The sequence below is a fragment of the Esox lucius genome, chromosome 13 (assembly GCF_011004845.1).
Source record: "Esox lucius isolate fEsoLuc1 chromosome 13, fEsoLuc1.pri, whole genome shotgun sequence".
Classification (NCBI taxonomy): domain Eukaryota; kingdom Metazoa; phylum Chordata; class Actinopteri; order Esociformes; family Esocidae; genus Esox; species Esox lucius.
Window position 1 is genome coordinate 28,834,059 of NC_047581.1, and position 16,028 is coordinate 28,850,086.

The window sequence follows — 16,028 nt, forward strand, 5'->3', positions numbered from 1 at the left end:
TTCTTAGGGAGTTTTTCCTAGCCACTGAAATTCAACACTACTGTTGTTTGCTCCTTGGGGTTTAAGGCCGGGTGTCTCTGTAAAGCACTTTGTGACAACTGCTGTTGTAAAAGGGCTTCATTAATACATTTGATTTTGATTGAGAAAGTGAGATAGGTGTCTGTTAGGACATTGTTTAGGAGTTTTGTTGTGCTCTGACCACTAGATGGATGAAAGGGTCAAAGGTTAACCTGGGCCCTGCTGTCCTATAGGGGTCAAAGGGGAAGAGACAACTTGTTACCCGTCAACAGTAAGGTTGATAGAGTTCTAAGTAAGTTTCTTGTGAGGTGTATAGGGTTCTAGGAAGTATGGTTCTTCTGAAGCATATATGGCTCCAAGAAGTTAGGTTACTTTGCAGTATATAGGGTTCTAAGAAGAAGGGTTCTTGTGAGGTATATAGGGACCTAAAAAAGGGTTCATGTGAAGTATAAATGGTTCTAAGAAGTAGGGTTCTTGTCATGTATAGACAGTTCTAAGGGTTCTTGTGATGTATATATGCATCTAAAAATGGTTATTGTGAGGTATATAGAGTTACTATAGTAGGGTTATTGTGAGGTATAAATGGTTCTAAAAGTAGGGTTCTTGTAATGTATATACAGTTTAAAGTAGGGTTACTGTGATGCATATATGGGTTCTAAGAAGAAAAGTTATTGTGAAAAATATAAGGTTCTAAGGAATAAGGTTCTTGTGAGGTATACAGGGTTCTTGGATTCTTGCAAACTGGATAGGGGTTTAAAACACTGTTTCCCAAAAAGTTGGGACACTGTGAAAAATGGAAATAAAATTACAATTGTGAAGGCTCCAACTGGGAAGGCACCATTAATGCGGAGTAATATATACAGGTTTTGGAGCAATATATGCTGCCATCCAGACAAAGTTATTTTCAGGGAATGCATTACTCATTTCAGCAAGACAATGCCAAACCACATTCTGCACGTATTACAACAGAATGGCTCTGTAGTAAAATAGTCTGGGTGCCAAACTGCAGTCCAGACCTGTCACCCATTGAACACATTTTGCGTATTATGAAATGGAAAATAGGACAAAGAAGACCCAAAACTGTTGAGCAGCTGAAATCCTATGACAAGCAAGAATGGGAAAACATTTACTTTTCAAAACTACAGCAACCGGTCTCCTCAGTTCCCAAACGCTTAAAGAGTATTGTTAAAGGAAGAGATGATGCAACACAGTAAATGTGTCCCTGTCCCAACATTTTTGAAATGTGTTGCTTGAATCAAATTCTAAATGGGCATGTTTTCCCCCAAAAATAATTACATTTCTCAGTTTCAACATTTGATATGTAGTCTTTGTACTATTTTCAATTAAATATAGAGATGAATGATTTGCACATCATTGCATTCTGTTTTTGCATTTTATGCAGCATCCCAACTCTTCTGGAAACAGGGTTGTAGAATCAGCAATCTAATTCTAGTGAGGTGTGTAAAGTGCAGTCTCAATGTTCTAAAATGGGTTTAGTGCCAGGATCCAAAAACTAGAACTAGGATAAATCCCTGGGTAGGTTTCCATCAAGGATTTAGAGCTCTGATGTTAGTCTGCAGGTTCTCTGCTCCCTCATACTTGATAGATTAATTAAAGTCACTTGTTAGTAAGCTACTCCCCCTCATCTGGTTGTTTAGGTTTTAATGGTAAAGTACAGCCACCATGTTCATACCTCATCTGGTTGTATTATAAATTAATCTGTTTCACCTTTTGTGTTTCTACATGAGTTGATATAAAGAAATTCCAGCTTCCATGTTTACGCTGTAGACATTTGTTCCATGTTTACGCTGTAGACAATACACTCACATATAATTAAGGTTCTGATAAGGATCTTGAACCAAAAGATTCAACCAGGATCCAAAAGGGTACTCCCAGGCACTAGACTGTGGGGGAGCACCTCAGGAAGAACACGTTTTCACAGACTTTTTCAATTAAAATGTAGAACACTTTTCACAGACTGTTCTGAAGGAAACCAAAATTAGTGAACATATAACGAAAAAACATTCTCCCTGGAACCTAATAAAGGGTTCTCCTACAGGGACATCTGAAGCATCCTTCTGAGAATGTAGGCTCTTCTTGGAATGAGTTTGACATCCCTGATCTACAGGGATCCATAAAAGACATGGGTTCTTGCTAGTGAGGATGAATTCTAACGGTTCTACATTGGTGTGAGTAGTTAAGGTCAGGAGAAAGGATCCAGGCATACAGACTCACAGACACAGACAGATAGACACACAGACAGGCAGACACAAAAAGATAGACAGGCAGAAAGACAGAGACAGACAGAGGCATAGAGAGACACAACCATATAAACCGAATGACAGACACAACCATATAAACCGAATGACAGACACAACCATATAAACCGAATGACAGACACAATCATATAAACAGAATGACAGACACAATCATATAAACAGAATGACAGACCGACTATAATACTCACTGGGTTATCTTTTACAGCTGTCCATCTGTCTGCCTGTGTATGTCTGCCTGTGTCTGTCTCTTTATATGAATGCGTCTGCCTGTCTGTCTGTCTGTCTGTCTATATGAATGCGTCTGTCTGTCTGTCTATATGAATGTGTCTGTCTGTCTATATGAATGTGTCTGTAGTGGGTAACATATCTGTGATGTCATTATTAGTAGTGTTGAGTTGAATTCTAGTTACCTGTTGTGTGTGTGTGTGTGTGTGTGTGTGTGTGTGTGTGTGTGTGTGTGTGTGTGTGTGTGTGTGTGTAAAAATGCCCCCCTCTCCTCTCCACTCTCACCTGGAGGGGGTGATAGGGGTGAGGTCCTTCCCCATGGTTTGTATAACTCTGCGCCCCCACACCCAGAGGCCACAGCAGATCCCCACGCCCCCATAGAACAGCAACCAGATGGGCGTGGCAGCATCCTGCATCACCCCTCCCTGCTCGTAGATCATCCACAGCGCCACCAACGGACCAATGGCATTACTGCAGGGGAGGAAGAGGTGGTCGTCTGAATGAATGGGTCCTGATTACTTCTGCTAGGTGGATAAAATAACTCCCATAGTTCCGTACGCTCCAAAAGAAAACAGAAAAAATAAGGGATTTCTGGGTAAAATCTCACCTGACATCATTGCCCCCGTGAGCAAAGGACCCGAAGCACGCGGTGAGAATCTGCAGGAAGTGGAAGAGGAGGTACACCGTGGGCTTGTCCTTGTCCTCCCGGTCCTCCTCAGCGGAGTCATCCAGCGGCACGGGGTCCCCGGGCACCCCCACCTCCTCGCCCCCCAAGTCCGAGGCCAGCTTCATCTCCACGCCTCCCTCCTCTGCCTCAATCTCAGCCTCCGCCACCGCGTTGCAGTAGGAGGAGTAGCTGTCGTAGCGGATCCTCTTCTTGGTGTAGGACACGCTCCCCGAGCGGTCCCCCTCCCCCACCAGCTTCTCGCTGTCCTCGCGGGCCTCCCGAGACTCGGCGCGGTGCAGCGGCTGGACGGGCATGCCGCAGATGGCGGCCGTGTAGCAGGTGTAGCTGTTGTTGCGGCGCAGCAGCCGGTAGTTGTTGTCGGGCGCCGGGGCGGCGCGGTCGTCGTCCAGCCGCCCAAGGTGGATCTTGCTGAGCAGGTCTTTGTAAAGGCCCGAGTCCTTGTGGACCGTGTGGTACACCTGGCCGTCGCTGCGCATGTGCTCCGCTCCAAACGTGAAGGTGCCGTTGGACAGCGGGGACTTGGACACGGACAGAGTGCCGTTAGTCATGGAGTGAGTCCGACCTGGGGAAACATAATCTATACTATAATACCATGGTATAGAATAGAGGTTTACGGATCTATACTATAATACCATGGTATAGAATAGAGGTTTACAGATCTATACTGTAATACCATGGTATAGAATAGAGGTTTACAGATCTATACTGTAATACCATGGTATAGAATAGAGGTTTACAGATCTATACTGTAATACCATGGTATAGAATAGAGGTTTACAGATCTATACTGTAATACCATGGTATAGAATAGAGGTTTACAGATCTATACTGTAATACCATGGTATAGAATAGAGGTTTACAGATCTATACTGTAATACCATGGTATAGAATAGAGGTTTACAGATCTATACTATACTTCAGCTTATTTAACACGATGTTAAGGTGGACTCTCTGGCGCATGGCGTCTCACCCTCTAACGACTGCAGATATGTCGTGTGACACAATCAGATGACCAGCCTTAAGGAGACAATATTACCATATCATCATAGGATCTTGAAATAGCTCTTTAAAGCTATAAAAACACAATGAACGATTTAATAGATTCAATTTTTTAAGGAAAGAAGAAAAAGTTGGTTTTGGAAAAGTAAAGAGTGACATCAGCAAAACAAAAATGAAAACCTACTTTGAATGGCAAATAAGCAAATCTCTCTCCTAAACGGTCTAATATCATCTAATAAGATCTCGGTTTTGCTTCCATCTCTGTACTGACCATAGACCCGTCCATTGGGCAAGACGGTGCCTCCGTTAGCCAAGCTGTTGAGTTCTCCAGTGGACTCTCCTCTCCGGGCCTCCCCAGAACCACCGGTTAATGGCAGAACGGCATCGTCCGTCGCCTTGGCGCCTGGTAACTCCTTAAACACAGGTAGCTCCTCCTCTTCCTCCTCTGGGATCTTATCTAACGATTCGTCTGAGATCCGGGACAGGGCGGCATGCTCCTTCTTTATTCGACCTGACAAGGGGGAACAACATGATTACACACACACACACGCATGCACACACACACATTAACGATTCATTGACATCTGATATATTCAACCTGTCCAAGGGAACACTGGTACAACAATGTTACACTGGGACAACAATGGTACACTGGGACAACAATGGTACACTGGGACAACAATGGTACAACAATGGTACACTGGGACAACAATGGTACACTGGGACAACAATGGTACACTGGGACAACAATGGTACACACACACTGGGTGAACGGAAGTGTGTTCTGTTTGTACGTCGTGTTGTTAGTGGAGAAGAAAGTCAGTTACTACCAGAACCAGGAGGAGAAAGCCGAGTACTACCAGAACCAGGAGGAGAAAGCCGAGTACTACCAGAACCAGGAGGAGAAAGCCAGATACTACCAGAACCAGGAGGAGAAAGCCAGATACTACCAGAACCAGGAGGAGAAAGCCAGTCAACATCTGATGATTAAGCAGCCATGGTAACTACTCAAATGCTGCCTTCATGTTTCCCTATTCGTGATGTTTTATTTCAAGATTTATTTGTGGAAATTAATTGTCAAGCTTTGAAAACCAAAGCCAGACTACATTTTACCAGGCTAGGATGGGGACGTGTGTGAGCGCTATGTCTCTCTTGCAGAAAATGAGACAAAAGCGGTAAATCAGCACCACTGATGTTGAATAGACAAAGTGACAGTTTTTAAATAGACTCCTCTAGTGGGTGACCCCTACTGTGTTAGTAGCTTAACCATTGTGTGTGTGTGTGTGTGTGTGTGCTTTATCATTTTGAACACCCAAAAGTAATTATGCGGTGGGCCATAGCACGCAACAACCCACTGGAAACGTCACTTTTCTGAGAACACAAACGCTCTGGTAAAGACCTGGTTAGAGGCCCTGTCAGGAAAACCATCAGTGAAACAGTTGAATAACGATGACAAAAGCTTGCAGCTTTTGGTGGGAGTGGGTGATTCGGTGGGTGGGAGTGGGTGATTCGGTGGGTGGGAGTGGGTGATTCGGTGGGTGGGAGTGGGTGATTCTGGGTGATAGGGGATGTGCTTCCTCCTGGCCAGGGGTCATGGGTGCTGCTTGCTGGGACCTGTAATACACTATGTCAGAGGCAGAAGGGAAGCAGACATGATGGACTGACAACCCAAGTCATCCCTCTGGGATGTCAGAGACTCAAGGCTTCATTTGTCAAAATGCATGTACACATAGAAGAATTGATGAATCAATCCTATAACCATTTCACACACACCAGTAGGAGATCATCAGGGATAAACACCACTTGTTTTCAGCTTCAGTGCTCATGCATGTAGAAACACCCCTTATTACCCATTGAGATTAAAATCCTCCCTTTAAGTCTGTGGGAAACATACAATCCCTTACATTAAATACAACCACATAACTGAAAACTGTATGAAAACTATCTGAGCCTGACAGAGATATAGGTGCCAGATTTGAGCACCAAAACGATTGATTCAGTTCCATTGTGGCTCTCTTGACCAGTGCTGTTCTTCAAATGTCTGTATTCAACCATCACCAATGTTCCTCCCATCCTCAACAGCTCCCTCGTAAAGCCAAGATGCAAATCCCATCATAGTGGTCCTGAACAACGAACGACTCATGAGTTCCACCCGACCCATTCACATTCGGCAGCATATTTCACACACGTCACCTGCATACCGCACATTCTATTCTTAGGATGGTGCTTTTATGTCTATCTGGGTGCCATCTGTTCCTTTGGTTGTTTTTGAGAACTAACATAAAATAAATTCAAACTGACTCCAACCGCAATGAGTGATAGTGTGCAGAAAGTCTTCGTTCTTGGTGAAATAAGGTCCTGTTGAAAATGTTCTGCTGCACTAACCCAATGAGGCAGTAATCATCTGCCCTGTCTCTTATCATCTTGTCTCTCGAAAATATACGTTCATTTTTTTTACACCAAAAAATGATGTCTTCTGAGCCACTGTCCAATGGGTCTGTGAGAATGTGCTCTCTGGAACGCAGCGTTCCTTCCTCCACGGACCCGTCCGGCAAAACCCAGAACATTAAATACCTTACTCTTTCAAGCAAGCTTGTAGGTTACTTGGTTTAAAACCGATCACTTTGTGGTGATGAAAGAAAACACTGGCTTGGTTTCAGTGTAGCACATTGGGTGCTGAGCTGGCCTGGAGACTGACCTAGTGTGTGTGTGTGTGTGTGTGTGTGTGTGTGTGTGTGTTTGGCTGGCTCTGTAGCGGGGATTCAAGAGTCTTTTGTCTGACCAGGTTTAGTCAGTCTTTGCCTTTGAGGGCAGCATGAGAAAAACACACACTGTCTCAGACACACTACAAAGGCTGCCGGGCAGGGGTACAGTCAGGGAGATGACTTGTGGAACTCTCGTACGCACACATGCATGCATGCACGCACGCACGCACGCACGCACACCGATCATATGCACTCAGATTTACAGCCGCACTGCCAGAGACACTAGGATCAGACAGACAGAGGGATGATCAGACAGACAGAGGGATGATACCTACTTGCTATCTTCCTCCTCATCCAGGGGCAGACAGCGAACCAGACCACCGCAGCACACACCAGAGACCCGGCCAGAGTAATCAGAGCTATAGACCACACAGGTAACATCTCCAGACCCAGCACTGAGAGACACACAGAGAAATCACTGTGATGTCACAGGTAACATCTCCAGACCCAGCACTGAGAGACACACAGAGAAATCACTGTGATGTCACAGGTAACATCTCCAGACCCAGCACTGAGAGACACACAGAGAAATCACTGTGATGTCACAGGTAACATCTCCAGATGTTCTCAATGAACTGTTAAAATCACTGTTGAAAGAAAAACTCTATGTAGAAATGGTTAGGTTTTACATGGTGTTTGAGTGCAAGGAGTTATGTTAGTGTTATGTTCTTCATGCTGTTTGAGTGCAATGGGTTAAGTTAGGGTTAGGTTCTATATGGTGTTCCTCGGTAATAGGGTTAAGTCCTTGTCTCACATGGTGCTCCAGTGTAGAGGATGGAGAAGGCGTTGATGCCTATCGTTGAGGCGTAGAACACAGGCAGGGCTCGGAGACCATTAGGGACAGGGTCATCCTGAAAACACACATAGATCATAGAAACACACACACAGAGATCACTGCGCACGCACGCACGCACACACACACACACACAGAGATCACTTTGCACACACACACACAGAGATCACTTTGCGCACGCACACACACACACACACACACACACACAGAGATCACTGTGCGCACGCACACACACAGAGATCACTGTGCGCACGCACGCACACACACAGAAATCACTGTGCGCACGCACGCACACACACAGAAATCACTGTGCGCACGCACGCACACACACAGAAATCACTGTGCGCACGCACGCACACACACAGAAATCACTGTGCGCACGCACGCACACACACAGAAATCACTGTGCGCACGCACGCACGCACACACACAGAAATCACTGTGCGCACGCACGCACGCACACACACAGAAATCCCTGTGCGCACGCACGCACGCACACACACAGAAATCACTGTGCGCACGCACGCACACACAGAGACCTACCTTATTAAGGATGAAGTGTCTGATGAGAAAGAAGAGGAACCCAGACATCAGTCCAGACAGCAGGGGTGAGATGAACCAGGATGCAACTGGAGCAAACAGGAAGAGAGGGGCAAGCTGGGTAATGTAGTCCTGTTTGAGAACGTAATTACTCATCACAAACTGAGGCTGAATGATGTACAAACCTGTATCTTTTAATTGTATTTGCTCCTAGCAGAACATTAGCTACACACCAATCCATACTCAATGTTTCAATATTAGTTGCTAATCAGTCACTTAGCGGTTTTAGTAATGCAACATTAGTTTGACTAGCTGTGTGATGACACTTAGCTGCTTCTGGTCACAAAACATTTTAAATACTAAAATGAAGAGTGATACCAAGGGTTCCCACCCCAAGAGTTGACCAATCCCAGAAAAGGGGCGTAGACTTTGGCTTCCCTCAAGATCCCACCCCCATCAAACACAAAAATACAACCACATAGTCTTCACTACCTAAAAGCAGTTTGGGTAATGTAGTCTCAGGTGGTCAACCCTACAGTAGAACAGGCTAGGTAACAAAGTCATAGTTAGCAGAGTGAGAGGCAGAGCATGGGACCTAACAAAAATTCCATCCACACAAAAATTATTTTGGCAGGTTTGTAGACAATGATCTCCATTGGTAGCACAGAGACATCAGCCTCTTGTCATTATTAGCACAGAGCAGGCTGGGTAATGTAGTCATAGACATACCAATCTTGACCAGCTGCATCCACCGGACACCCGTGGTACCGATGGCCACCATGGAGAATCCAATCGTCGATCCCACAATGCAATGCGTCCCGGAGATAGGTAGTTTGAGAAATGAGGCAATGAGCTGCCAAATCGCCGACCCTGCGAAAATAACCAGGTCATACAAAGTAACCTAACACCACCAGAGAAAGACCCAGATGACCCACGGACCGGTACCTACCGACCATGGCGCTGACCTCCCCTGCCATCAGCACGGGCACCGTCTCGTTGTACAGGTTGACGTCGATGATGCCCTTCCGTATGGTCTCCCCCACCTTGGCTCCCAGCAGCATGGAGCCCAGCGTCTCAAAGATGGACGCCAGAATGCAGGCCTGCCGGAGGGTGACCACCCCGGAGCCCACGGCCGTGCCAAAGGAGTTGGCCACGTCGTTGGCCCCCACCGAGAAGGCCAGGACAAAGGCGATGATGAAGCCCAGGATCACCATCCACAGGTACCCCTCTAAATTCTCCATCTTGGCTCGATCCAAAATCCTTCGAGTGTATGAGGAAAGAGAGAAGGCCGCCCCGCTAAAATGAACTGACTAGACTATTCAGAGGCAGCCGCGTTGGAGCAGAGCTGGGAATCCCGTCGTCTGTACGCAAGGAGTATAACTCTGTGCTGATTTTGTCCCCTTCCTGGTTATGTAAAGTTTGAGGGGAGAAGCGTACTGCTAACTTAGCATCTGCAGCTCAGTCTGTTGAGGTGAGTTGGGTAGTGGTGGACAGAGGAGGAAGTCCATCGCTCAGCGTGCTCCTAGAAGAAAATGACCCAGATAATAATTGTTATAATAAGGCATCGCTTTATCACAGTTTCAGGTTGCCAGAGAGAATATACCGAGTCTAGATTCACTGTGCCCCAAAAATCTTCAACACAAAAGCAAATTTCAGCGTTGAGGCACGTGTGAGTGTGACTGTCAGTGTGAACACAGGACAGCTCAAATAGCTACAGTAGCCCCACAAAAAAATCACTATGTCATCAGAGTTAAACAAATTAAATCATTGCTGTCACCTGGAAACCCTGTCTGTCAGTGCCAGGCTATAAAAAGACGTGTGTGTTGGGAATGAGATGTGAAATGTGCTTAGCGTTAGAAGAAGCATATTAACACCCCCTTCTCCATCCTGTGGATGCCCGCTATAAAGGCCCGATCACGTTTCACTGCTTCCACCCCCTTGAGATAGCATCTGATCTGGGCCAGTGTTCAAGAGTCTCAGAGAGGCTTTGTTGGTCTAGGATCAGGTTCCATGTAATCATATCAGTATGATCCAAAAGGCACAACTGATCCTGGATCAGTACCTTCATGCGGCTACACTTTATGATTACAGGTCGCTACTCTACCTACCACTACTACCACCATCTAACACTGAAAGCCCTAGTCAGGTGTCTCGCTTGACGTTCAGAAGCAACACAGGAGAAAACATGTATTCTCTAAACTCTAAACGCCACGCTAAGATGTATAAAGCCAAGCCAAGCAGAAGTGGAAGTAAAATGAGCATTAAAATGTTACCGTTCTCCAGTATGCCTCTTCGGTCAGCACTGACAGTAATTTACCATGTAGTCAGGACTTGAGTGAAGTCTGAACCTCCTGATGCCAGCTGCAGCCCGTTGATCGTACGGTTCTCAGTGAGAGTCACGACACAAACAAGCAGTAACGCTTTTCAAATAAGCCTATAAGTAGACAGCTAGGGGCTATTCTCAGATAAAAACATGTTTATGGATTCAACTAGTTAGAATGACAACAGCGTATCAACATGTTTAGATCTGGAGTCCAGACGTGCATTTGGTCGAAGACACTAGGTGACATTGTGTTTATGAATTATATCCAGACCTGTACTTGGGTGAAGATACTACCTGACGACTTGTTTATGAACTGAACTGAGAGCTGTATTTTGGGCAGGTGGAGACAGAGGAAAGTCAGACGGGGTAATTTCAGCTTGTCTATCTGGTACCAAACGGATCACAAAACAGTGGAGCCAGACAGAAGCAAAGCATTATGGGAATATGTACAGTGCAACAACACACATTTTCTCTCACCGCTAGAAGGTTCTGGAAAGATCCTGACAGACCACTAATGCACTGGATTCAGCTACAATAACAGGCTCTGAATAGAAACAAATGCCCCTGGGTTCAAATACGATTCAAAATCTTTAAAAAACATTAAGTGTTTCTTGACCCGAGCTCCAGATACACAGGGTTTACAGGTATTTAACAAGCTTAACAATTCAAATCAAGCCCAGTTTAAGTATTTTAAACTATTTTGAAAAACATTTGAACCCAGGCCTGTACACAACACTAGTCCTGACTGGGTTTCACTGCCCACAACTCAGGCAAAACCCAGAGGAATGTCTCGACCTTCTGATCAAAAACCCAACGCTCTCATAGAATTCTGTTTCCCCCCCAATGACCAAAGTCAATTCATAGAGGTAAATGCTGCCCATTTCCTGGTACAGTGTGTCTATTGTTTAACCGGACATTTAAATGTACATAGCTTGAGAGCCAGCCTAACCCTCTCTAGGCATTAAGTGATTGTTTGCGTGAGGCACATGGTCTGTGACGCTGCTTTCTAAACATCCCACTGTACTCGCACACGCACGCGTACACATGTGCGCGCGCACACACACACACACGTAGCGGAGACACAAAAACCCACCTACCCACATCTCAGATCTCTCTCAAGAACTGTGGGTCTTAGCCCTATCAAACCTGTGTGTGTGTGTGTGTGTGTGTGTGTGTGTGGTGTGTCGGTCTGTATGTGTCAGCTGGCCAAATAACTATAACACCCACTTACAGCTTATGACAACAGCACTACAGTGTGTGTGTGTGTGTGTGTGTGTGTGTGTGTGTGTGTGTGTGTGTGTGTGTGTGTCTCTCAGGGAGAAGTTATGCCTCTGATTTTCAAACCAGGAAACAGTAACGGAGACATACACCAGAACCATTCTAGAACCTTTCCATTTACCAATTTAGAACCGTTGCGTATTATTCATTCCGGATTTCCGGAGCATTCTAGAACCCTTCCATGTAACCATTCTCAAAGGTTCGTGACTACTCCCATTGTTCACGAAAAACTATTGAATTCACAAGCCTGATGTCTGCTCTCCTTTCTTAACAACTCAGTCATGACACCGAACAATATAATGAGGGGACCTCCAACACACACACACACACACACACACACACACACACACACACACACACACACACACACACACACACACACACACACACACGACTTAACTTCTGTACAAGCACATTGCACCTTAATCCAGCTTAAAGAAATACCAGTGCTCAAAATTAATTTAGAAAATAATCGGACAAGTTGGAATTTTCACACACTGAAATAAAAGTATTTTATTATGTATCTAGCCTAATATCTTGATGGAAAATTAATAACATGTTCTGCAAATGCCAGTCATTGAAAAAATAGAAAATCAAGAAATCCAGCCTTAATCCTAATAATCTGAGGATTTAAAGTTAATTAAAATCTCTCTTTACTATCAAAACAAGATAAGTATAATAACAGGCTACCTTAGGAAAACCACTTTCATCACATCATAACAGTGAACAGGCCTCTTATTCTATCAAGTAATTTTTGACAAGTTTCATTCAACGGACTGAAATACTGAACAAACGTAAAATAAACAACTAAAAACAAAACATTTAATAGAATTTTAGGTGCACAATTAACATGTATCTGGGGCCCTCAACTCCTAATGGATTCGCCTCAGCTTTCCCCATAGAAATTCACAGACAGGCCTTCTGCTTTCTGTTCCATCCAGGAAGTGGTGTGGATCAACAACTCACCTGATGACCTTGAAGGCCCTCAAGGGGACTGACGGACACAAAACATGAGTTCCAGAACTCCCTGTTAATGATGCCTCCCTGTGTGAAGGTAAATAATTCGCTTAGCCAATAGGACAAGGTCTTGTATGTTGCGGTGTATAATAACGGAAGTCCTGTTTGCGGCATCGTCCCTTGACTGAGCCGAAAAATCCACATACAACACTATTTGGGGTGTTGTTTATAGTGATCGGAGGTACCTCAGGCATAACGGAGCACCCCAGCTGAATCTAACATTTGACATGGAAACTTTCAACCAGTGATGTCATTGGTTGACAGAGACTGCAGTCTCGTCATTGGTTGACAGAGACTGCAGTCTCGTCATTGGTTGACAGAGACTGCAGTCTCATCTGAAAATGAATCGAGTCATGTTTTGTAGCGATTATTGTTGCCTTTGTCATGGATGTGGTTGTCCTTCATTAAAAGTTGTTGAAGTGGCTACAACGTTGCAGCACAGCCCGGTTTGACTCATTTTCTCTCTGGCTTTGTAAAGACGACGTCCTGAGGACAGCACCGCTCCGATTCTTAAAGGTGGGCTTTTGAAAGGGGCAGTCTTCTCGAAAAGCATTTGACTTGACACAGTACTCTGATTTACATTCTGACTTCTCCTGTATATCCGACCATTCTATTAATCTAATGTTATTGTAATAACGCAAGAAGCTTTTATAATGCGACTAACATTTAGTGCATTTATCTTAGGATAGCTAGGCAGGACAACCACGCAACCCAGTAGTAGTAAGTGCGTTTAAGCCAAACCAGAAAAGGAACCAGGCAAGCGTAGTTCAGCCGGCCCGCAATTAAAAGGGATGAATGCTGTTGCCTTCACTGGATTCAAACCTAGGTCTCCCACATGAGTGGCTGTGTCTTTAACCACTAGACCACGGTGCTATACGTTTTCCCAATGTCGGTATAGCATATCGACATTACATCACTTCGTCACGCATTAACACAATACAGTGTTGGTATAGCACTATATAATTTTGTCAGGCATTAACATCACGCCATGTTAAGCATTGTGTTAAACTGACTAAAGTTTACCTCCACCACAGATTGCTTTTACCACAGGCCATTTTAACAGCTAATTAGCCAGTAATAGGCTTACTAGTATCTAACTTACTACTTGAACTTAACTCAGCCAAAGCTAGTTTCATTCATGAATGACATTGATACAATAACTATCAATATAGGTGACAATAACTGACTTCTTCATCACATGAAAAAACAAGAGAATTGTGGAAACCCCTACTCTTACTGCCCAAGGGGCTTATATCTACCTATATTACCCCAAAAATCATGCACGGATGCGTACTTCGAAAATCCACCAGAAATAGTTGTAATATAACCATAAACAGTTTTATTTTAGGCTTACTATAATGCAGCTACTGAAGGTTGGTGCCAGCAAAGTTTTTCTGTCCGTAACAAAGCCTAACGCATAATTTGCTTTGACTGTGACAAGATTCAAACGCGAAACGCGGAACCCATTGGTTGCAGGTCCGTGTCTCTAACCACTACGCTATTTAACAAGGGGTAGTCAGTCAGTCAGTCAGTCAGTCAGTCAGTAAGAGACATTCACTCTTCTTCGCCGGCTCCACTTATGTGATCCGGCAAAAACAAGTTATCTAGAAAAGCAATAGTGACTGGATCCAACCCTTAGAAACCATACCCTTGGTTGTCTACTGAGCCATTTGAACTGATTCAGTTCAGAAACCAGGCCTAGGCCAAACAATAGGAAACCTGACCCTGGAGTAGACTGGCTGGTTGTCAGACAACTAGGAAACAGATTGGCCATCTCCATTAAGGAAGTTAAATCAAGCTATGTTTACGATATCTGAATCGGGTGGTGAACCGTCTTAATCTGGATAAACACACACATTGCAGAGAAGCGTATACATCCTCTTCTTCCCTCATGAGGCAGGTTCTGACTGGCCTCACAGCAGGACAATGACAGAGGTGATGCTGTCTAAAGGTCATTTCATCTATGCAGGCGTTTCACTTAAAAGAAACAGTGGTTTAAGCGATCCAGTTCATTGAACCGACTGTGCTCAATGTTAAGTAGCTCTTCACTGACTGCTCAAAGCCCTTCGATACCGTCAATCACCAACAGATTCTTAAGCGGTCCTCAACTGGCCTAGTTTATATGCTGCATGGAACTGATTTAAAGAGGATTTGACATGCTGTGGGCTAGCGGGAAAACCGTGCCCATGTACTTCTCCCCACCAGGAAATGGGATTCAATCCCCAACTCCACCTCCGATGTGGTCTCCCTCCTCGGAACACCCTCTACTTCGACCTGTCTGAATAAAACTATAAAACTTTTTTAAACACAATTTGACAGAGAGAGAACGTACTTCTATTGACACGTGAAAATCTGTCTTTTAAAAAAGCATATTGATGGATCCGTTAATCACCACAGCAAAAATGGACTCGCTTTCAAAGAAAGAGTCCACAGGCAGAACAACCGTAGCCAATGAAAACAATCTATATAAACACAGCTGGCACTTTATAAAATGTTTTTGTGGTTTAACACCTTTATTAGGGGAAACAGTTTTAGTAATATCTTCTCTACCAGAGAGTTATCAAGAGCAACAGTTTTAGTAATGTATTCTCTACCAGAGAGTTATCAAGAGCAACAGTTTTAGTAATGTATTCCCTACTAGAGATGTATCAGGGGCAATAGTTTTAGTAGTCATTTATTCTCTTCCAGACAGTTGGTTGGACCTCTTTCATGTCATATGTTGATGTGATGCACACTATTTACATTTGGATACCCCCTTTACAAAAACACCCGATTTACCTACCATTTATGTTGACCTGTGACTGGTCTCATGGATGGAAACTAATGGGTCTCTACTGAACCAGCTTAAATGGGATGTTTTGGTGCCTGTAGGACAGGTTAGCAATGTGAGACCTTAATGATACAGTTATATTTTTGGTTGCTTTTTGTACTTATTTTGACCTATATCTCTATAAGTAAGGGCTTATAATGTTGAATATTATATAGAATATCAGTAAAACTCTGACCTAGGCAGAATGTTTGTCAATTTTTTTACCAACAAACCAATCTGTTGGATATGCAAAAATTAAAGATGGCCGGCTTTTCATTTCAAAAAAATGTTAAT

General features: G+C 44.2%; 1 protein-coding gene across 7 annotated transcripts in view; it reads right to left on the reverse strand.

The window, feature by feature from the left end:
• Positions 1 to 16,028, reverse strand: part of slc20a2 (solute carrier family 20 member 2) — a 52,984-nt gene that overhangs the window by 10,250 nt on the left and 26,706 nt on the right. For all 7 annotated transcript variants that reach the window (XR_004576670.1, XM_013136847.4, XM_029124502.2 and 4 more), the window contains exons 2-9: positions 9,257 to 9,829; positions 9,037 to 9,177; positions 8,311 to 8,396; positions 7,729 to 7,825; positions 7,250 to 7,369; positions 4,481 to 4,720; positions 3,130 to 3,772; positions 2,808 to 2,993 (exon numbers count right to left, since the gene is read on the reverse strand). Coding sequence is in view for 6 of the 7 variants with exons in the window: in XM_013136847.4 (XP_012992301.1) it covers positions 2,808 to 2,993; positions 3,130 to 3,772; positions 4,481 to 4,720; positions 7,250 to 7,369; positions 7,729 to 7,825; positions 8,311 to 8,396; positions 9,037 to 9,177; positions 9,257 to 9,548 (1,805 nt within the window). In the remaining variant the exon portion in view is untranslated. The remainder of the gene's footprint in view (positions 1 to 2,807; positions 2,994 to 3,129; positions 3,773 to 4,480; positions 4,721 to 7,249; positions 7,370 to 7,728; positions 7,826 to 8,310; positions 8,397 to 9,036; positions 9,178 to 9,256; positions 9,830 to 16,028) is intronic.